General features: G+C 42.9%; 1 protein-coding gene across 1 annotated transcript in view; it reads right to left on the reverse strand.

Annotated features, from left to right (window-relative positions):
- Positions 1–10,000: 10,000 nt before the first annotated feature.
- SPATA16 (spermatogenesis associated 16) overlaps positions 10,001–23,484 on the reverse strand; it is a 122,881-nt gene continuing 109,397 nt past the window's right edge. The window contains exon 10 of the mRNA XM_065411238.1: positions 10,001–10,123. Within this exon, the coding sequence (XP_065267310.1) occupies positions 10,001–10,123 (123 nt within the window). The remainder of the gene's footprint in view (positions 10,124–23,484) is intronic.

A 23,484-nucleotide genomic window follows, 5' to 3' on the forward strand; every position in this document is an offset into this window, starting at 1 on the left:
CTCTTTAAGGTGAGAGTCCACTCTCTTCTTTTTGGAAGCCTTCCCTTTCTTAGGGGAAGTTGCCTTGGATCTGTCTGGAGACAGAGGTGCGGAGGGGATAGGGTCTCCTGACCTGTCTCAAGTTGGCTGAAGGAAACATTCCATTGTTAGCAGTCTGCATTTAATCTTCCTGTTTTTCCTTGCCCCGACTTGAGGACCAGGCAGAAGTTTCACTACTTGGAGATGTGGGACTCCCACATGTGATAGACACAGTTAAAGAGGCCATCACTCACCGGTATAGCCTTTAGGCAGGAGAGACAGTGTTTGAAACCTTGCAAGCCAGGAAAAAATAAGTTTTCCCAAGGGGAAAGAGAAGAGTAAAACAATCCTCTCACTTCTTATCTAACTAACTGTAACTGCACTAACAATTGCAACTGTGACTGGGGTCCCGGGGGGAGCCAGCTGAGGTCACTCAATTAGGGTGAACTGCAAAGAATGACAGTCAATCCTCAAAGCTGGTGGATATTTCAATACTTAGATTTACCAAGCCAGCACTGAACAGCTTTTGTTATACCTTACTGGTTACTCAGAAGTCCAAAACACAGTTCCCTTAAAAGTAACCCAGCCTCAGGCCTCCACCTTGTTACTCAAGTCAGATATGATGAAGATTAATGAAAATCTTATCATATAAAAGAAAAGGTTCTACCAATCCCAAAGGATCGGCCACCTTACCTCCCAGGTTAATTAATATTCCAGATCTTACCCAGATACATGCTTATAGCCAATTTTTAACTAAACTAAAATTTATTTAAAAATAAAAGAGAGACAGTATGGTTAAAAAATCAATATACATACAGACATGAGTTCAATTCTTGAGGTTCAGAGTTATAGCAGAGATGGTAAACTCTGTAGTTGCAAAGAGTTCTTTTAGAGTTTAGTCCATAGGTTATAGTCCAATGTCCAATATCACATCCAGGGTGTACCAGTTTAAGTGGGATTTCATCTTGCAACTCAAACCTGATGCAGTTTAAGCAGATCTGAGATAACAGAATCAAGACCCAACGGTCTTTTATATGGTTTTCTATCAGCCACTTGACCATATAGTCCTGAGTAAACAATAGGCTTTTGAAGTAACCTTCTGCTTCCTAAACACTACCAGAATTAGTTATACAAATTAACACAGGGCAATTTATTCATTAGGCAGTCTATCACAAACTTCAAACAGACATATAGACAATGACATTATTTCACCCAAGATCCATCTAAATGAATTCCCTTTTGATCTTTGAATCCATAGCTATAGTGTCAGACAGGAACTGCCTGTTTACATGGCTGACATTTATGAGTACACATATGCAATTAGTATCACTTCTAACACATAGGTTTGCATTTCAAAGTTCTAGCCTATTTAGCATTGAATGGCCTTAATTACCATTTTTAACATGTCTCTACAGGCTGACTCTGGGTTAATTATTTTGCAGGAGGAGTAACCCTTTCTGGCCATGCGTTGCACTCTTTATAAGATTCATTGCAGTTATATAGCAGTGGCAGCAATATTGATGTGAATGACTATATTTTAATTAGACAACATCATAGCAACTATCTTAACCACTATAGAAATATTAGAAAAGCCGAGGCACACACAAGGACGACATGCTAGGGCTCCATCTCTGGCCAAGATGGTTGAGAAGGAACTGAGGTGATTTACCTGTGCGCCCCTACATAACTTCGCTATCTGGCAGAAGAAGGTATAGGGTGCATGCAGGGGACACGGTTAACTGAAAATCTCTGATCGAGGACTCTAGAGGTGCATGTCTACCTGAAGTAGAGCACCCATAGGACACTACTCAAAGAACAAGAGTGAACCTCTGGCAGTGAATTTCCTGACACTGGATTTTTAAAGAAAAGATCCTTTGCATCTTCATTTGATATGAAAAATAAGAGACACACATTAGTAAATGATGCCTATGAGTGGCAAGCTATGAAATCTTCATGCTTATTTATTAATATTAGGCCTTGTATAATTTGTATGCTGCAATCACTAGAGGGAGATATGATCTCTCACACACATTTAGTCCTGGGCATGTTCTCTCTCACACACATTTTTATTATTATTTGTGGGTGTTATCAATATATTTGGTCCTGTATTTAATACAAAGGATGACACAATCCATACTCCAAAGTGCTCACAGCCAAATTAAGCAAAACTCCCATTGACTACAACAGGAGTTTTGCTCAAAGATGGTACAATTTGGTCCTTACAGTCTAAGGACTTGGTACTTTTCCTATTGAAGTTAATGGGTGTTTTGACTTGATTTCAGTGTCATTAGGATCAGGGCCTAAGTTAGCTAGTTCAGACACACAATGCAATTGAGATACTGAACATTGTTCAGCTTTCTTCCTTCTGTGCGGAGAGGCTACCTGCCCTGGAACACAAATAAAATGGCTGGAGAGATGGACCCCAATGATATCACAGTGATTCCTTCAACTCAGCAGTGAGTGAACTTGGAAAAAGTTTTCAGATAAAAACATTTCAAAAAAATCACTTTCTTAAAATAGAGACCACATTGTTTCCTTAAGTAGCTTTCGTGTAAAAAAATAATTAAAAATAAATCACTCTGGGCTATGTCTTCTCTATAAAGAAAATTCATGGCAGAACAGTTTAATTAATGCATTACAAAATTCCAGCTATGACTGCATGTTTGCAGCAATGCATTGTTCAGCCGCAGCTTACTCTCAATTAATTAAAAAAAAATAATCAGAAAAGCAAATGCTTATGTCAAACTGCCAGAAGTAGGCCAACCCTGGCCACATCAAAAAATCCCACTTTCTAGCGCTGCTTTATGTTTGCCCTTCTTAGTGTGTGCGCTGTATGGGCAAGAACCACGTCTTCTTTTATGCATCAGGTACAGTAAATGATCAGTGCAGTGTCTGGGCCCTGATCCATGGTGGTGGACTTTCTTAGCCCAACCAGAATCACATTTTATTGCATGGGGTTTGCACAGACCTAGTACTCTGCATGTGCAGATCAAATTGTGGTTTGAGCATTGGCCTACTAAACCTAGGGTTATGAGTTCAATCCTTGAGGGGGCCATTTAGGGATCTGGGGCAAAAAATCTGTCTGGGGATTGGTCCTGCTTTGAGCAGGGGGTTGGACTAGATGACCTCCTGAGGTCCCTTCCAACCCTGATATTCTATATCTAAATTGTATTGCGGGATTGTGGCCAGAGGTAGTTAAAGTCAAGTAGCCAGAATAAGGAGTATCTGGAATGTTTACATTCCTTCTTGTGTTGTTTCTTAACTAATACAAGCACTACTTCTGCCGTGCACTGTATTTGTCAATGCCATTCGTTCAGGCTTTGAGTGAAATTTTAGTCCCACAGATGCCCATTGACTTCAATGGGGCCAGGATTTCACCCCTTATTCCAAGTGGAGAACTGCATATTTACATAAACTCGGCCATTTCATTTTCACCCTAATTATTATTCAATTTGTTAACTGGATGTGTAATAACCTTCAAGAATAATACAAATGAGATTATGACCTTGATGATCCCTCATCAGTAATGGTTGTCTCTGTCTTGTTATTTATACAGGACACTGTGAGGTCTATGATGCATTTGTCTCTAGTCATTATCAATTGATTACATTGTAATATTTGAACCATTGGTACTTTAGAAGAAAAAACACTGCAAAAAGAGCATGAGTATTCCTTTCATTGGTTTAATACGATTTTCTGCTCCTCACAATACATTAATGTAAAGATTAGTCACTATTCACAAAATTCAGCCTAATTCTCACTTTCTCTTAGCCCTTTTAAAACTTAATACCAAAACCACCCTGAAGCTACCTGCCAAAGACAATGTATGTGCACAAAGAAAAGGAAGAACATCATCATAATAGACATTAGCCAGGTGGAATGTATGCCTATATGGTGCATATAAAATCTTTATGCACAGTGATGATCATATCAACTCTCTCTCTAAAATAGTCAAGTCATCTGCTCTAACCCTCAATCAGGCTTTCCAAGCATTGTCTGGTGGTTAGAGCAGGTGATTACTCTGTTCTGTTCCTCATGCACTGAGTGACCTTGGGTGAGAAACATAGGCACCTAAATTGCAGTTGGGAGTGAGCCTTCCAGCTTGGGTTGACAGATTTTCACTTGTGGGGCTCAAGCTGGTGTGATAAAAGAGCTCTGTGCATGTTGCGACATTGGCAGATGTTTGGGTTAGCCACATGAGCCTGAACTCGTGGGGTTAGGTGGACTTGAGTTGGGGTGGCTAGCCTGAACCTCTGCTGGTGCTCCACATCCATGCTGGTATTCTTAGTGTTCCAGTGTGAGTCCTGATAGCATGAGTCTGTCTACCTGAGCTGGGAGGGTTGCTGCTTGCCGCAGTGTAGACATGCCTGTACATTGAGCTTTTTAAAAGCACAAATGGGAGTTAGGCACCTACTTTCACTAGGTGACTTGTGACAATCTCTCTGTGCCTCAGTTTCTCCACCTGTAAAAATGGGGATAATAGTATTCATCAACCTCACAGTAATGCTGAAAATTGAAGTGAAAAAAATCAGCACTTGACAGCACACAGTGAGCTGGACATAACTGCAATGACTCAGGTACAGCTGTGTGGCAAATGACCTTTCGCTGGTGACTGCAATATTATTGAGTAGCAGGAACATTGAAGAAGGAGAAGATAAAAAGCTATCTCTATAGAAAAAGCTTTTTATGTTCTTCAATATTCCATTTACTCAGGAAGGACCAACTTCAAGTGAGGGACCGACAAATTGACTGCTTTAATACACAGAACATTCAATCAGAGCGGGGGGAGGGGAGAGTAGTGAACATCACACCACGTTTATTCTTGCATAAACTAACATCAGCTAGGTGTGATGTCTGAGGAGAATTACATGATTACAGTTTTAAAGCTAGAATGAGAATACGGTTAGGTTCATCTTGTGTCATTTCTTATTTTTATGGCAGACTGAAAGAGGAACAAGACGTCAGGATGTTAATACCCACTGCAACTGAGGAAAGCCAAGACTGTGAAATTCAATGTTAACCTTTTTAATATTCTGCAGGCTAATTGTCTGTCCATTCCACCTTTTTCTCCCAGGTTAATGAAGTGGTTAACAGGGGAGCATAGGACTGGCTGGCCAATCACATTACAAAGCAAACTGAAAAGGTCAAAGTAATACAGTGTATTATTATCTTTCACGGACTATTCTGAAACTGAATCTCAGATCTCATCATGATGGATGGCAATAAGAACAAAAAATGGCCCAATGTGATGTGTGCTCCTAACAATGACTGTAGTTAAAATGGGACTGTGTAAGACTGTAACCTACCGTTGCCCGATTTTAAAATTAAAGTTATGTGATCAGCTTTAGGTGGCCCACAAGATCCTATTCTTAATATAGCAGCACCTATGGGTTACATTGGTTTGTAATCATTGTATACTGCTGGGCTCTTTTCCAGTCTCTGCCACTGACTTGCTGTAGGAAAGTCACTTTATTTCTCTATAGCATTTTAGAAGCTCATGATTGGTGTGGATTTTTTGATGTTTTTAACCCTTTAAAATGCTGTTTATTTTACGGTGTTAATATGGTTGTAATATAATAAGACCTAGAAGTCCCAACTGAGATTGTGGCTACAGGGCCAGCCACTGTGCAAATACATGGGAGGGGACTGTCCTTGTCCTGAAGAGTTTACAGTCTAAATAGACAGCACAGATTAAAGGTGGGCGAAATGAAGGATTTATTATGCCCATTTTACAGATTGGAAATTGAGGCATAGAGATTAAGTGATTTGCCCAAAGTCAGTCAGTAGCAGAGCCAGGAATGTATCCCAGCCTTCTTGAGTCCCAGGGCTGTACGTTAACCACTGGATTATCATTCTTCTGCTGTTTGCAGTGATCCTGTCCTGTATTTTAAAGTGTTTGTGCAATACTCCAGCAGTTTGCCAAATGGAAAGACTTTATAAATTATCAATGTGAAAAAGTTTACTATGGCAAATGCTTTGTTAACGTTGAACTGATAGGCAGATTGCATTGCTAGCGATAGTTTTGGTTCATGATTAAGGTTAATAGTAATTTACCTAGTATCTGAAAGGGATAAAAAAACATGCCCAGTGTTTAGAGCAGACACATTGGTCTTCATATACAGGCTCTAACTTCAGCAGCAAGAAAAAAGACAACAGGCACTGTTAGAGGGCTTGGATCTTTATATCAATTTTTGAAATTGGTGCAATTTTTTTTGTTTTTCATTGAGCAGTTTTAACTGACATCAGCTGCTTGAGGCCAGTGAACCCAGTTGTCAATAGGTCAGTCATTTTCATGACACAGGAGAAAGCGATACGGTAGGAAAATAACTATTATTTATTCAGGAAATAGCCCTCCCAACACAAATAACCTAAAATTGGAAGCCTGTGAGAAAAATCCCAAATGTGCCCTCGCTTACATGGCCGAAACTCCCATTGCAACCACAGACCGGAGCGTTTTTAATGCTAGCTCCAAACAGGAGGACAAGAAGTTCGTCATAGCAGATAAGTTTGAAAATAATGAAAGACACCGAGTAGGTAATCACCAGATGCAGTGCCACAGCACAGGCGATGATAGCATCAAGTGGTGTGGCTAGAATTTTTTGTAAAGGGCTGGATAATTGACTACCTATTTACATTTGTAGTTATGCATGGTGAGGCAGGTGCAGCTGAATCTCATCCTTCAGCATCTATGTTGGCTGCTGCAGGCATAAGTGATTTTCCCAGTGTATGCCACTGAGTAATTGATCAGGTGCATTCGATGGTTCTTTCCACTGTTTTCTGAAATATCAATGATTGGGTGTTGTGACAGGACAGGCAGGCTACCACACTGACTGGGCCACAGGTCTGATTTGTTAGGGCAAATCCTGCATTCCCAGAATGGACTATGTTTTGTAGACAGCCTCTTATACTCAAGGAGTTTCAAAGTACCTGGGAAAGTAATGAGCAAAATATTGGTGCTGCAGAGATTTCACTGTGTAGGGTAAAGACAACAGTAATTACACACGTAACAATAACTCACATACAGCCTTGGACACACTGTTGGGGTACGTGAGAACGTTTTTATGGGCCACCCCGCCTCTTTCTCCATGGCTGAGTTGAGTCGTTTTTCACGTTTTATTTGCATTGTGCCACAGACTTCTTTCCCTGTGTGATAATTGTTATAGCACAAGGCATCCTGCAGGGCACAACACATGGCCTCTAGCAATGATACGCTACAGATCAACCTGAGTGCAAAATGTAGAGCTGTCCTTCTTCCCCATCTGGACATCAAACATCTGCTCCTGAAAGTGAGCTGCCACATCTTGCCTCTCCCCCACACCGCTGCACACCCCACACGAGGTCTCTCACAGCGGGTCTGTGGTCGGAACTGTACCAGAGCAATCAGATTTCTAATAGTGGACAGGAAACTGTTTTCTACAGCATCAGTAACATGTCTCCCTTGCCCCAAGCTTTAGATTTTGTGTAATCATCTGTTTTCATTGCACGTTGTCCTTTACACCATCCTAGGTAGAAATATTTGTGTTTGTATTCCATACTGCAGAATAAACAGTTACACCAATTTACACCAAAGTTCCTGTCATCCTGACAATTTACCAAAATAGGATGTGATTAGCTTGTAACTTTCTGGTCCTTGGAGAGCTAGCTTTCCATTTTACCCTGCGACTGCTCATCAAAAATGGATGATTGCCATCACGTGTCATAAAATTCCAGCTGACAAAATCTATCCTGTTGTACAATAACCCTGCCGCCATAGTACAATAAGCCTTTATAGCTGTGTCCCATGAGTCTAAAATAGGTCTAAGTAGCGCAGATTATGTAGCAAGCAGTTGATCACATTTTAATTCTGCTCTACCATTTCTTTGAATCATGGTTGTATATATCAAGCATTTATCCTGCTGTGAATATCATGGTTTTACTAGCATTTTGATGTAAGGTTTTTCAGTTTGTGTAAATCTCACTACTCTCTGTGCTTTCTACAAGGGCCTGGCAAGACTGTCACAAGCATCTGAAGGGAATGGAAAAGCAGTAAGGGAGCAAACCCCAATGGTGAAGTATTGACTCCCATGGAAAGCAATAGGAGTTTTGCCATTGACGTCCATGGAGCCAGGATTTCATCTGAAAAGCCTTGGGATAAAATTTTCAAAAGCATCTAAGGTCTTAGGCTCAGCTCCTCAAAGGTATGTAGGCCCCTGAGCATTCACAAAGGGACTCCGGTGTCGCAGCTCTCACATAATTTTTATGGTGCCTTGCCACCCTCATGGAATCCTCAGCCAAAACGTAGGCACTCACTCCCTATACAATGCATGGGGACTCTGGAACCCAGACCTCCTAAGTGAGTGTGCTGTCTTCTCTCCGGCCTAATCAATATTTAAGAATTTTATAGCAAGTGGAACAGTTTTAACGGGAGAGATTGAGCGAGCGCGCGACCACCCCAGAATACCCCACAACCCAGGGGTGAGGGCACTCATCTAGCCAGTGACCTGAGCCAGCTCAGGCAGAGTGTGTGTGGGGGTGAGCGGTCTAACCATTGGGCTATTCAGTGCAAAGAGAGGGCAGTGCCACCTCTTCCACAGCTGTGTGTTTTGTGAGTTTGGCGTGCTGTGAGAACACCGGTTGGATCGGGCCCCCGAGCAATTAGGCAGGGGACCACCTAGTTGAATGGAGCCTAGTTTGTGAATGGGGCTTAGGCGCGTAGCAGCTTAGCAGCATCAGGTGGCTTTGCAAACGTGCACTGGCAGACATTTTGGCACCTAGGGAACTTTACCAGCGCCCACATCGGCACTTAGGAAATTTAGGCACCTACGTGGCTAGGTGGCAGCTAAGCAGGGTTTCAAAGATCTAAATTTGGGATTTAGGGAGCTAAAGTGGCAATTAGGTACCTAAAGCGCTTCATGGGTATAGCCTTAAGTGACTTACGCTGTGTCTACACTACAGCCTCCAGCCAATGTCGGACAGGCATGCGAAGAGGTGTGAGCCCTGACCAATATAGCTCTGCCAGCAAAAGTCACTAATGTAGCCAGTTATACTGGCAAAACTGTGATCGTACCATTATAGCTTGTTTCCTTCAGAGAGGAGTGAAATAAAATAAGCTATGCTGGTAAAAGCGCAGCTTTGCTGGTGTGGCAGTGGCTGCTCTAGGAATGCTGGGCTACGCCAGTAAATCACACCTAATGTAGACATGGCATTAGATGGCTAAGTCCCATTTTCAAAAGTGACGTAGGTACTTAGGCCCAGCTTCTCAAAGGTATTTAGGTGCCTAACTCCTGCCCTGCTGGAATCCAGGAGGACCTGGGCCTCTGGTCTTGTATTGCTGAGTGGAGCAATGCCTAAATACCTTTAAAAATCTGCACCCTAGAGTCTGTTTTCTGAGGCTCATGGCATCCATTAATTTCAAATGGATTCAATTGGATGCTTAGCACTTCTGTGAGTCAGGACCCTAACACTGGGCACCTGAAAAAAGAGGTCCCCCTATTTCTAGGCCACTTTTGTAGCACGTGGACCTGTAAGTGTAAAGCTTGCTGGCCTTACTGTAAGTCAAGTGGACTTCATGCGGGGGCAAGGTGAGCAGGCTCGGGCTCAAGTTGTAGTCCACAGATAGTCACAGAGTGAGAGTGAGAGAGAGAGAGAGAGAGTGTGTGTGTGTGTGTGTGTGTGTGTGCGCGCGCGCCTTTATTCTCTACTGAAAGGAGAAAGTGGGAAAGATGCAGCAATGGCTATTTCTCCACCATGTTTAAATAAACAAAACAATTTTGAATAAGACTCTCAAGCCAAGCGTCCTGCAAACATTTATTCCTGCCAGTTGAGACTAATGAAGTGCCGGAGCTCCTTGCTAAGGATGAGCCATCGTGAGGGGACACCTCATTAATTTGAAGACAGGCCTTTGTTGTCCCAACTGTCAAAACTTCCACGGTATTAATGTCCTTGCTGCCGTCCTCGACGTGTCTTGGAGGGCTGAGGGGGGAGTATCATATTTCCCCAGGGACTAGTGCTGCTGTACACTTTGAAGCCTCTTCATTTTCATTTTCTGCCTCCTGGCCGTTCTGAGCTTTTTGGTCTTTAAGAAGCTGTCTTCTAAGTGATATAAGAAGTCTTCAATTATTCCAACCTGCAAATAGAAATAAATAAATGTCAAAGGTCTGGTTCCCCCTGCAAATAAACACAAAAAGCTTCTTAGCAAATAGGTTTGGTCTCTCAAAAAAAATTCCTTTTTTTTTTAAATAAAAAAATTAGTTTATGGAATGAACAGTGCTCCCAAAGAACTGGTTGGTGTAACTGTATCTAAATATTGTTTTGTTCCTGTCCATGGGCTTGCATTCCTTTATGGATGTGGAATCGACTCTTTCACTGGGTTCTGCACATTGGAACTAGGAATTTATCACAGCCCTGTCTTTTAATGGCATTGAAAAACAGTCCCTCTAAAAGAAGGCATGATGAGGAAATTAATCTCAAGCAAATTTTTCTGATACGGAAAGAATGACGAAAAAGAACAGAGGCATCTGGCATTTATATGCTGAAAGTCAGCACAGGGAGAAAAATGAGTAGTCCACATTGCCATGGCAAGAGTCATTTTTCTATTAAATCTAAATGAAGTTCTGAATAAATACATTTTCCCATGAAATATCATTCACCAGAGGATAGTAAAAGACTAAAGGATGCAAAACAATAATTCCCGACGATACCATCAGTCTCCTGCTAGAATAAAATCAAAATTAGTCTAATAAATGGCACATTCAGATACACGCACTTTTTTCCTGTCAACACCAGCTTTAAAACAATCTAAAACAGCATATACAAAATGCGGCTGTGTACAGGTGTTCGGTAAATACTGACGCATACATATTTATATGGTTCTCCATACCCATAGTTTAGGTTTATTCAGAGCCATTGCCACGCTCTGAAATGAGCAGCATTCTCATAAGGGGAACATGATTTTGATGAGTTTGCACTTAATTACATACAAACTCATTTCATAGTGCCCTATTTCTAGAAGCATCTAAAGAAGCAATCTTCCAATTGCATTCTAAGATGCATACTTTAAAAAAAAAAAGGCTTAATCTATCATCCTGACACACATTCAGTGGAGCGTTGCTTTTGTCAGAACAGAACAGACAGCTCCGAACTAAGCCGAGCATGGCTTACTACTACACTCTCAGATTGGGGCCAGGTTCTGCTTGCACATGCCTCCAATATCGGTGAGGCAGCGGCTGTTACTGGGCTTCTGATCCCCAGCTCTAAGCAGCTCCACTCCACCCTGGTTATGTCTGGTGCGTATGCATATGTGTGTGTGTGTGGGGGGGGGGCATGGTGGGTGGTGCATGTAAAGCTCATGCAGGTCATGCACAGTGACTCAGGGTTTTTCCTAGAATGCCCCTCTGAGGCTCTTGCTGTAGAAGGCCCTCAGTACAGCCTCTCTATGACTTTTGGGGCACCACCACCCCTGCAGTGTACAGATTTTCAGTGGGGCACCTATACTCAGCTCCTTGCTAGAGAGCCACTTGAAACTCCTGCACGGGTATATTTTCCCAGCTATCCTAGGAAAAGTGGTTCATGTTCAGTTGTGGAGTTTCACCCACATGTGGCTGAGCGCTCTGTCACAGTAGCATCTACAGGCGCCCACCAGGACTGTAGAAAGAGAGCGCGTGAGATGGTCTCTGCCCCGAAGAGCTTACAGTCCAGTCTAAAGAGACAAAGGGTGTGTGAAAGGAAACATTATTATCCCCATTTTAAAAAAGTCCCCCCCCCCCCCAATGGCTTCTAGGTATGAAATGACCTACCCAATGTCCCATAGGAAGGTGAGGCAGAGATGGGAATTGACTTCCACAGTCCAATGCTTTATCTGCAAGACCATCCTCCCACCCAAGGTTAGAGTAAAAGGCAACTTTGTTCTTTTCCTTGAAGTTAACAAAATCACTCTTTTATTTCGGCCAAGCAAACACCTTGGGGGTGTGGCTCCCATTGTTTCCCCCTCATGCCAGCATTTCCTAAACCTTGTTCAAAACAGGCTATGGGGAGTGGTGGTGATGGGATTTTCTCTGCTCGGTTCTTGAGACATAATAAACCAGTGCAGCACTGATTCTATGGTTTATAATGGCCCCAGAAATCCCTGGATTATTTTCATAGCTCAAATCACAACGCGTCTGTTATTGTATGCATTTTATATTTATAACACACTTCTCAAAGCAAGAATCCCCCCCCAAAATGGCATAGCAAGGGGTGAAGGGCTAATAATTGCTTACATAACGGCTGTGCTACCGCCACAGTTGATGAGCTGATGATGTTATTTGCACAGCAGCGATGGCATTCAAACCATAGCTGACTTGCAATTAAAATGTACGGCCGTGAGCCGGAGCAAGATTTAAATTAGCATACGAACACAAAGAAAATACTGTCCTTTGACAACATGACAGGCGGTGGGGGCTAGTTTAGAATGGCTGTTAGGTGGCAGCACTTTTCAGTAGTGCTTATTCATGGTTCTTAGCTTGCACATGTCATTTCAAAAGGTAAATTGGAGGCATTGTAAATGGAGCATATGGCTGTCACGTTGAAGGGATATAGTCAGAAGGTGGCACGAAAGAGGTTACTGTCACAGAGCGGGCGTTTCATGGCTGCTGTAGAGAAAATGTTAGAAATAATTATAGCCAAACCGTGACAATCGCTGATAGCCTACTACTGACAAGGGCAAATCCTGCAGCGATAGCACTAAGTCCTTCAGTCCTTACTCCGGCAACATTACCACTGAAGTCAAGACCTGCAGGATTTGGTCATAGACCTGACACTAGTCAATTATGTTAGTGATTCTTGTGTGACTCATTTCAGGCCTGGTCCTATGCCCATTGGATCAGCCTTTCAGCTTCCATAGTGGGGGAAAAAAACACTATCCACTTTACAGAGATGCAGCACGTTCCACCGGGAGGTCAATGCCTGGACTGGGCCCATTAGGATTATCCTATACAAGAAGCCTTTGACATCATGGGAGCCCCAACAGTGATGTCCCTTAATGCCTTCCCTATTTGCAAGAGATGTACTTAACCTATGCATCCAAATGTACAGTGTCTTGGATGGCCCTGTGCTAGGGTGCACATTCTGACGTGCTTGGTGACCTGAGAGTCCAGGAGGCCCATTTTCATTGATTGACCAGACAACTTGTATTGCTACCTGTGCTTTGCTGTGTTGCTTCCATGAACTGCACCTCCGCACACGCTGCAGGCAGGTGTTCCCACCATACCTGCCTCTCAGCCATACAGTGGCAGCAGAAACCATTTCTACTCTGGATAAGCTTCCAAACAGCAGAGAAGCAGCTGAATGCAGCCTATACGATGTTCTTTGGGTTCGTGACAGGAATAGGCCTTTCACTGAGGTGGCTCACAGCTCTTCCCCTTCAGTTCCTAATTGCAGGTTGTACTTGGCTGTTTCTTCTCACTGGGTCACTACAGACAGGTCCCAATAGACAGAGGAAACAGGGGAGATGGGGAAAGACATCGCAGAAGGGAAAACAAAGAGAAAGAGGGAAGAGATGGAAGAAACAGGGGCATATATACTTTGTAGCAAGCTAGACCTCAATTCTGCAGTAAAATTCCCTCCATTTTGCAGTACAGCTGCATGGCAGACTGCAAGTGCTGTGGCAGCTCTGGTTAAATATAAAAATTGAGGTTTTTATGGAATGAAATATATAACTAATATCAGTGCAGTGTATTTCTTGTGTTATTTAACTTGATATTAAATTCAATTTATTTTATGCCGCCCGTAAATTTTCTCTTGTGCTTCAGAGTCTTATATTGACAACACACCGGAGAAGTTGTCAGGTGTAGAAGTTGGAGGTCTTGGTAGCTGGATAGTGGAAAGCTGGGGCATTTGATACTGAGAAAGGCATGAGAGACAGTTTGGGATCCTGGGGTACACACGTTAGCTACTACAATGAGTGGGGTGAAATGCTTAACAATGTTGCGTGTAAGTTGTCCTAATTAAGTTTCATAGCTAATACCTTATTGAGATCAGGGCTGGCTCCAGGCACCAGCATTCCAAGCAGGTGCTTGGGGCGGCAATCTGCAAGGGGCGGCAGTCCATGTGTTTTTGCCGCTCCAAGCAGCGCGCCGAATTGCCGCCGCGGACAGTGGGGGCTGTCCATGTGCCTTTAGGGCGGCACGCACATTTCCGCGGCGGCGGCAACTTCTATGTTCAGGTGCCCACGGTGGCAATTCGGCAGCAGCTTCTATGTTCAGCTGCCCGCAGGGGCAATTCGGCGGCTTCTGTCTTCTGGCTGAAGACAGAAGCTGCAGCCGAACTGCCGCCGCCGCGGAAACGCGCGTGCCGCCCTAACGGCACACGGACTGTCCCCGCTGTCCGCGGCGGCAATTCGGCGCGCTGCTTGGAGTGGCAAAAACAGTAGAGCCGGCCCTGATTGAGATGCATAAGGAAGTCTATGCCCATCTCACAACTAGTTTAACTTACGTTGTTTGCAGCCTAAGGAAGACAACAGCACCAGTTTCTGAGGGATTCACACATATAAGCTTTTCTTTGTAGCCATAAGGAGTTTCTACTAAGGAAGTCAATGGAGTTCTGCTGGTTTTACATGTAATTCTCTGCTTAGGGTATTTCTACACAGCCAAGAAAAACCTGTGACTGGCCTGTGCCAGCTGCGTCGGGCTCGGGCTGTGGGGCTGGACCCAAGCTCTGGGACCCTCTCACCTCATTGGAGCCCAGAACACGGCTCCAGGCAGAGCCCGGACGTCAACACAGCAATGAAATAGCCCTGCAGCCTGAGTTGGATGTTATGGGCCAGCCACGGGGGTCTAGTTGCTTTGTAGATGTACCCTCGGATGCTGGTCTATAATTCTGCATGAAGGAATATAATGGCAGCAATAGATAAGGCCCTGGGGAATTTACTGATATAGAGAAAAGCAACAGAAGCCAAACTGAGGAAAAGAAAAAAAGAAAAGACAAAGAGGTAGAAAATTCAGATGGACTGATAATCTGAGCGAAGAAGAGAGGGTGAAAGAGATACAGAAGAAATAAAGAATGGATCCAGAGTCAGGGAGGTTTTTAAAAATGGGAAGTAGGACTGTGAGAATGTGGCAAAATTATACTGCAAAGGGACTAAGACTGCGAGTGCCAGGATATAGGGAATCAGAGTCCTTCAGGAGGAGGCCTTTATTAAAGAAAAAGGTTGCAAAGAGGCTTCCACCCAACTTGAGTTTGAGTTTTGTTTCCCTTGTTTACCAGAGCCCACACCCTATATGGAACTTTGTACTTCATACTGAGACAGCTAGTGACCAAAGGATATACTGCAAGTCCATGTCTCATTATGGACAGAAAACAGTAAATGGGCCATGGGGAGTTAAAGGTTAATTTGCCCACCCGTAACGCTGTGAACTATTTTGAACATTTTGAGTTGATTATAGTTGCCACCTTTGAGATGCAGAATAACCAGCCACTGGCCACCCGCAGTCCTCACCCTACTTCTTACTCTCTCCCTGTTGGCAAGTGTCGGGTCTGTCCTGCTTCCCAGTCTCCAGTGCAGAGAGGAACCACCCTGGTTTTGGTAGGTGGAGGACCTGGCCCACAGAGCGGGACCTGGATGCTGCCAGGTGACCTGCACAGCTTACAGTGAACATTGGTCCCACATGACAAAACCGAGCAGCACAGAAACTGGACAGGGCTGTTAACAACCAAGTAGGTGGCACCTAAATGGCACTGACAGTGAAAAGGAAGGGGAAAACTTCAAAGCTGGGTACAGGACAGGGTGTGCCATCAAACCAGTAATCCACAGGCCTGGCATTCCACTGATCAGAAAGTCCCTTCTCTTCTCACTTTTGCTGAGACACAACCATGTACCTGAAGGAGTTCCTTTTTTTCACTTTCCCACTTCTTTTTTTCCCCCTTTTTTTTTTTTTAAAGTGAACATAAATGGAATGATGGAAGGTCCATGCCTGTCTTATTTCAGGGCCACACATAAAGGCACTTCCATTCTCACACATCTTGAAAAAGATGAAAGGTATAATTAATGCACTCTAAATGACTGGACGGGCTACAAGTCAATTACTCTACACTATATGTTCATTCTGAATTCACAATAGAAAAGGCGATGGTCTATGGTTCATTTAACTACAAAGGCAAACAGCTCATATTTAACTAAAATGCTGTTACATTATTGTACAAAAGTGTGCAGAAATTGTAAATGGTTAAATACTTTCAGCACAGTTATTTAATATAGTTAATGCCAGGCTGCAATGCCAATATGGGGTACTTTGATAACAGAACATGATTTATTTGAAGACTGAACTGCAGAATTTCTTGTCAGTCAAGAAGAATATATGGTTTTTACTTTAGCTGGGAGTTTGATTCAGAAACATTTTATTGCATTCTTGAAAGTGACATTAAATAGAACTCCATACAAAGATAAGGAACAATATATGCTTGTTTGAAGTGAATAAAGGTATTTTCAGTCCTGACCCTACCTATTTTACCAATAATATCCTGCAAATAGCTTGAGGCTTGCCAGCAGGGAGGGGTAAGGTGGGTCAGTGATAGTGAATGGAAACGCAGGAGACAACTGTCAATGTTGCTCATCAGCTGGAAAAGTGCCCTCCGTAGGGAGTTGTCACGGATCCTAGGCACATCACTCTGCTGTTCCCTGGTTCAAGTCTATTCTCTGGGGGACAGCCTGTTTGCTTAGAGAGAAGGGGGATATAATTGGCGGCATATGGGCCAGCTGTGCCCACCTTACGTGTACCTTGTAATGGCCAGATGGTTAGTTTTGGATATCTACACCTAGCCACCAAGGGTCACTATATAGGTCTCCCTCATGTATGTGAGAGACCTGTATAGTCCCTGTTACAGTCACTCTCTGTGTCTTGAACACCATTAGCAGGTGGATCGTGAACATTCCAGTTATTATGCTGACTTATCTGGGGGACCATAAGAGGGATAAGAATGATGTTGCATCTGTTTGGCCATGGTGTCCTTATTACTACTGCCAGACTCTCCTGGTGTCTCATGTGGCTGCCTACACTCAGTACCCCCCCCCCCCCATCCTTTTAACTCCACAGTCCCATAAGCACACAGTAACTGGGTGTGGAGCTGCCAGAGACATCCTAAGTCTCTCGTGTGCTTTTGATATGCAACTTCACTGGAGCAGGGAAAGGGACAGCATGTGACACAGGCTCTTTCAGCCTGGCCATGTTTCTTTTTGAAAGACTACTTTCTCCTCTTCTGGTAGTGATAGCTTCACATATACATTACTAGTACTCTCAAAGAGAGTCCAGCTGCATTGAGATTTTGTGCACACAGTGCTATTCTTCACTGGGACAAGGGCACTTTGCATAGTCTTCCTTAAACACACAACATGCACCAAACAGGATGATGGGCCCAAGATGTATTATATAGCTATAATCCATAGTCCAGGCTGTTTTCATCCAAGTCCTGATGAGTCACAGATGTCACTAAACTTGTCACTGTTACATATAATTGCTGCAGAGGGCTTGCCCTGAGGAACAGACATCGATGATCAGAGATTTTCTTCTTTGACAGGGTAATGGGTTTGGTGGATGGGGGAATGCGCTAGACATAATATACCTGGACTTTAGCAAAGCTTTTGACACAGTCCCACATGAGAGTCTGATAAGTAAGCTGGAGAAATACAGGCTTGGTGGAACTACCATTAAGTGAATACATAATTAGTTAAACAACCACAAGCAAAGAGTAGCTATTAATGGAATTATGTTAGATTGGAAGGCGGTCTCAAGTGGGGGTTCCATAGTGATCTATTCTGGGTCTGGTGTTATTTAACATCTTTATTAATGACTGGATGTAGGAATAGCGAGCATACTGATGAAATCTGCAGATGACATACAGCTAGGGGTGGGGTTGCAAACACTTTGGAGGATGGGATCTTGCTAAATTGGAGAACTGGGCAATAGACAACACAAGGAAATTCAACAAAGACAAATGTAAAGTGCTACAGATAGCGAAGAAAACCCAAATGCACAAATACAGAATGGGGGCTAACTGGCTTGGCAGCAGCACTGCTGAGAAGGATCTGGGAGTTGTGGTGGATCACAACCTCAACATGGGATGCTACTGCAAAAAAAGCAAATGCAATTTTAGGTTGCATTACCAGAGGCATAGCATGTAATTCACAGGAGCTGATAGTACTGCTCTACTCAGCGCTGGTTAGGCCTCAGCTGTGTCCAGTTCTGGTCACCAATGTATAGAAAGGATGCAGCAAAACTGGAAAGGCTCCACAGGCGAGTGCCAAAGTTCGAATGGATGGAATGCAAGCCATAGGAGCAAAGGTTGAAGGAACTGGGTATGTTTAGTTTGGAAAAGAGGAGATTAAGGGGGAACATGAGAGCTGTCTTCAGATATTGAAAGGCTGCCATAAAAAAAGATAGAGAAAAGTTGTTCTCTCTTGCCAGAAAGGGCAGGACAAGAGGCAATGGGTTCAAACTACATCACAGCAGATTTAGATTAAATATCAGGAAAAACTTCTTCACTGTAAGAACAGGAGGCCAATGGAGCAGACTGCCTAAGGAGGTTGTGGAAGCTCCTTCACTGGAGGTTTACAAAAGGAGGCTGGAGCCATCTGGCTTGGATGGTTTAGACCCAACAAATCCTTCATCTTGGCAGGGGGTTAGACTAGATGGCCCTTGTGGTCCCTTCTAACCCTATGGTTCTATGATTTCCAAACAATCACCAGGAAGATGTTGATTTAGCCAGTACTGAGGAAAGCAGTTTTGGTCACAACATTGCCGGAATGCACATGTATCTTTTAAAAGGGCAGCATGACAATTCCACAGATCTGAGCAGGCCTACCTACCATCCGCCATGCTAGCTGCTAAAACAGATCAAAGGCTTTGCAAAAGCAGAAGATGCAGGAGGCAATATTCCATGGGGGCAAACCAATAGAAGAAAAGTATTTACTTTATTTGGAGAAAAAATAGATAGATATGTAACAAACCAATTTATTTTCATCTCTGGAAGATATGACACATGGTAAAGTTTTCAAAAGCACCTAAGTCACTCAGGGGCCTATGTCCCAGTTTCCCTAAATGCCATTGAACAAAGCAATGGGAATTAGGTCCCTGGTGGGGCCAGATCTTTAAAGATATCTAGGTGCCTATTGGCATTTTCAAAAGTACCTCACAGGGCCTCGCTCTCGTTGATATCAATGGGACTTAGGTATCTAGTGTGATTTTCAAAAGTGCCGCGGCATCTATCTGCATCTCTAGGTGCTTAAATGCCCTTAGAAATCTAGCCCTAAGTGGTGCAGCTACTCTTGAAAATCTTATCTAAGAACCATAAATTACATGTACTGGCAAAATAAATCTTAAAACATTTGTATTTATTTCTATTAGTTAGGAACTATTGGTATTAGGAGGCAATATGCTGCCTTTAAACATCATCTCAACATCTTCCTCCTTCATACCTTTATTTTACATTCAGGCTTATCCAGCTTCTACAGCACCTCAGTGTAATGAAGATAGACAGTAAAACTCTATAGAAAGGGATCTTAGAGAGAGGCTAGTGAGGTTTATATATGAAGCACAGGAATAAGAGCTGAGAGGATTATCCAGTAAAAATGATGAGCAGAAATCTTCGCAGATTTTATTTAAAAAGTAAGTGATCTGGTTTGCACAGGTTCTGGGAGCAAAGGGTGCTCATTACCTGGGGAAACTCTGGCCATAGACATGCATGATTTTCCTTGCTGTTAGTACATCTGGCTGTGCATGTTTGAAAAGCACAGCTGCTACAAGAACACTCTTTTTTGGGGCATGCACAGTAACACACTGTGACAGATATGACCATTTGCTGCAATGTCCTGGACAAACCTTATTGAATTACAATAAACCTTACTGAATTAAATTAAACCTTACTGAATTAAGTTACCTTACTGAATTAAATTTAAGTATCTTAGGAGTTCATTGTATTAAAAATGCAAATGTTTATGTATCACTGTTGGATTGTATGCAATGTCTCTAGGTGGGTGACATGACTAATGTAAACCCTGGGAGTTCTATGAGCTTCAAAAAAACGATTTGAAACAATGTGCCAGACAAGAATTAACTTTTCAAGTTAAGTGGGTTTCCCAGGAAATCTCTGAAGGGAAGTGAATGCAAATGTACTTCTCCGGTTATGCAAGAACTCAGCTTTTTGAAGATTCGTCCTGAGGAGGGGACCTGTGTCTGCTGATCACCTGTTATGCGAGGACAAGATCAGAGGTCCAAACTGTATAAAAGAGTGAGTTATAGATTCATGGTGTTCTTGTTCTGGGCAAAAGGTGTTATGAACCTGTAACCACAGAAAAACCCGCAATTAGGACTGAGTCCTATAAAAGCCCTTGTTGGAGTTGGGATGATCTCTGGTGAGCTTATTAGCATGTGTGTTTTAGATATGTTTTCTCTGTAATGCTTTCACCTTAAGAATTAATGGGCTTGCTTAGGAAAAAGCTGTATGGTAGTTTATTTATAGCTTCTGAGGGGCTGCCTTTTCAGAGGATGTTGTGAAGGCCAACACTATAACAGGGTTAACAAAAAAACTAGATAAATTCATGGAGGATAGGTCCATCAATGCCAGAAGCTGGGAATGGGTGACAGAGGATGGATCACTTGATGATTATCTGTTCTGTTCATTCCCTCTGAGGCACCTGGCACTGGCCACTGTCGGGAGACAGGATACTGGGCTAGAGGGACCTTTGGTCTGACCCCGTGTGGCGGTTCTCATGTTCTTGTGTTATCTTCTTATGAGAAGAAAGCAAAGCAGGCCTGCTTAGGCAGCAGAGGCGTAGCGAGCGCCCTCCGTACCCTCCGACCAGAGGGGGCCCCGCAAGGAAGGGGGCCCCTAAAAGTGGCAAAATAAATACCGCATTCCAGTTCCTGCATTGTAAGGGGCCCCGCCCGGACATATGTTCGGAGGTGGCCACCGTTCGGAGGGGGCCACGTTCTTTGTTGCTACGGCCCTGTTAGGCAGTCTGACTTGCTGAGGAACTCACAGTGCAGACAGGAAATTGTGCAGCTTGGAAAAACCTAGGAGCGGTGATGGCTGAAGAGCCAGGAGCCTAAATGTAGGTGCCTTGCTGACCACTTAGGGGGAATACAGGTGCAGTTGCCCTGAACTGTGACGTACACCATACTTATAACTACTGTGTCCAGATCCAAAGCACTTGCCTACAATTGTCTGACAACTTCGTCTAAAAGATTGTGCAATCCGTGCCTTGGACCTACTTCCAGAAGAGCCCACAATTTTGGATGCTGATGCAGAAGATAAATACAATGTTTCTCTTTCGTATTTTGCACACATCTGGTTCATCTGCGTTGCCATTCTTTAATGAAACAGGCATGTTAAGTGACAGACAGCTCTGTCACACATTTCCTTCTTAAAGGACTGAATTAGTGAATCACTGAAAAACGGTTCAGTATGCACGGATAGGAAACAGGACAGTTGGCATGTTAGCATTAATTTGGTGCTAAAAGTAGGTAGGGGAAGAGGACTGTTTCGCAATGAGAGTGTGGATAATAATAATGATAGATTACATTTACTAAGTGCCTGACAGCTTGAACAATCCAGTTTCACTTCACAAACTATCCTGCAAACACTCCCTATAAGCATAGTGCTTACTATTACAAGTAGTCTTGATGACTCATGGTATTTCTCATAGTATTAAGCATAATGCTTGGTAGTAAGAGTTTGCAGGATTGGGTTCCATATGCATATCTGACTGGGCAAAGGATGCCACCTCTGTTGTGCAGGGCAGCAGCTAAGCATAGAATTTATGCACAGGACTCTTCATGACAGCAAGCGCTAAGGAAAATACCGGAGCCAACCCCTAGTTATAGGGAAAGTGCAGTGGGATTTTCAACAGAGCTGTGAAAATAACTGATTTGACTGTTCACTGACTGTTCTGAAAAACTGGAAAAGAAAATTAATTTCAAATAGACTTGACATGAACAAACAAAAAAATTAAATTTTCATTGAACTGAGAAGTCGGGGAAAATATTTTGGGTTGAATGAAATGTTTCATTTTGATTTGGTTTTTTTTTAAACTTTTTTTTAAATAATTGAAGGAAATTTCAAAATGAAAAGTTGTTTCAAATAGAAGAAATGAAACATGTTTTGAAAATATCAGAATGAAAGGTTTTGATTCTTTTCAGATTTTTTGGGGTATTTTTTTCCAAACAAAACAATTTGGTGAACTCAGCATGAATTTACAAAATGTGCAACTGAACTTGAATTGGCAATTTTCACTGAAAAACATTTTGGTCAAAATATTTTGCCTAGTTCCAATATTTAATGCCTTGTGCCCTGTGACCTACTGGAAAAGGAACTGAATTGATGACCACAATCAGTGGAGTTTTTTAAGGTTTCAAAGACTACTATATTGCTATATTTTTCACCATTATTTAAAATTCTTCCCCTGAACAGTCTCTTCCTGCATCACGCATAGTGGAACAGGCCACATTTCTATTAATTAGGAACTAGTGATATTAAAAGTCACTTGTAGCAACAGGGCAGTCACTCCCTCTGCTCCCCAATAGTAACATCCTATGTGTTTGGTTTTTATTATTGGCCTATCAGCAACTTGGAGGCACATAAAAGGTCCGTAGTTGATGTTATTCCTCAGTCTAACATGATGTTAGATGCTTGGCCTCTTTTTCTGCATAGCTGGTGGGGTGAATTTAATCCTTTTAATGTCTTTATGAGGCAAATGAGAGCAAATTCATAAAAATACTCAGATAACATTGCGAGCACTGCATTCTTGCCATTTCCTCACTTCTGCCTATTCTGTATATGAGAGAGAACCAAAGGGGTTACATTTCGAAGGCAGTGATTGATTTACAGGCAGGAAGTTGTGAAAACTCCAAAAGTGCTATAACCATCGCTGGTTATACAGGTATACAAGTGAAGACCGCAACATGTTTTTACTGTCACCACAATGCTGTTGAATTTACCGGTTTAATTCTTTGCTTGTCTTTCCAACACTCCCATCCTGCATCAGCAGAGACTCAGCAGTACAGAGTCTCATTTTCTACTTCTGCAACCCCTTTGAAAATTCCACTGTGCTCCCTGGCACCAGGTTCAAAACTTCCTTGTCATAGTCAGACCTCCCTCCCCCTGCCCTTCTCTCACCAGGCTGTCACAAACCCCATCAGCTACAGTGTGTTTAAATGCTGCCTCTTCCTCCCCTATCATTAAGCCCACGTTTGGTCATCTCCCATCATCACCAGCCTTCTGCTCCCTGCATGCTCTGCTAATCATCTCATTCATGCTCAGTCCAGCCAAACTGATGCTACTAAAACCATCTTCTTTTTTGGTGTTGTCCACATCCCTTTTCTCTTTGAGAATCTCTCCATTAGATTCCCATTGTTTTTCCTGTCAAATTCACACGTCTTTTTGTAACCATCCTTGTCTTCTTTACTCAGTCACTGTTCAGAGTAGAATGGCATTTCTGTGGAGGTTCCATTTGAAACAGGA

Source organism: Emys orbicularis, chromosome 9, assembly GCF_028017835.1.
Source record: "Emys orbicularis isolate rEmyOrb1 chromosome 9, rEmyOrb1.hap1, whole genome shotgun sequence".
Classification (NCBI taxonomy): Eukaryota; Metazoa; Chordata; order Testudines; family Emydidae; genus Emys; species Emys orbicularis.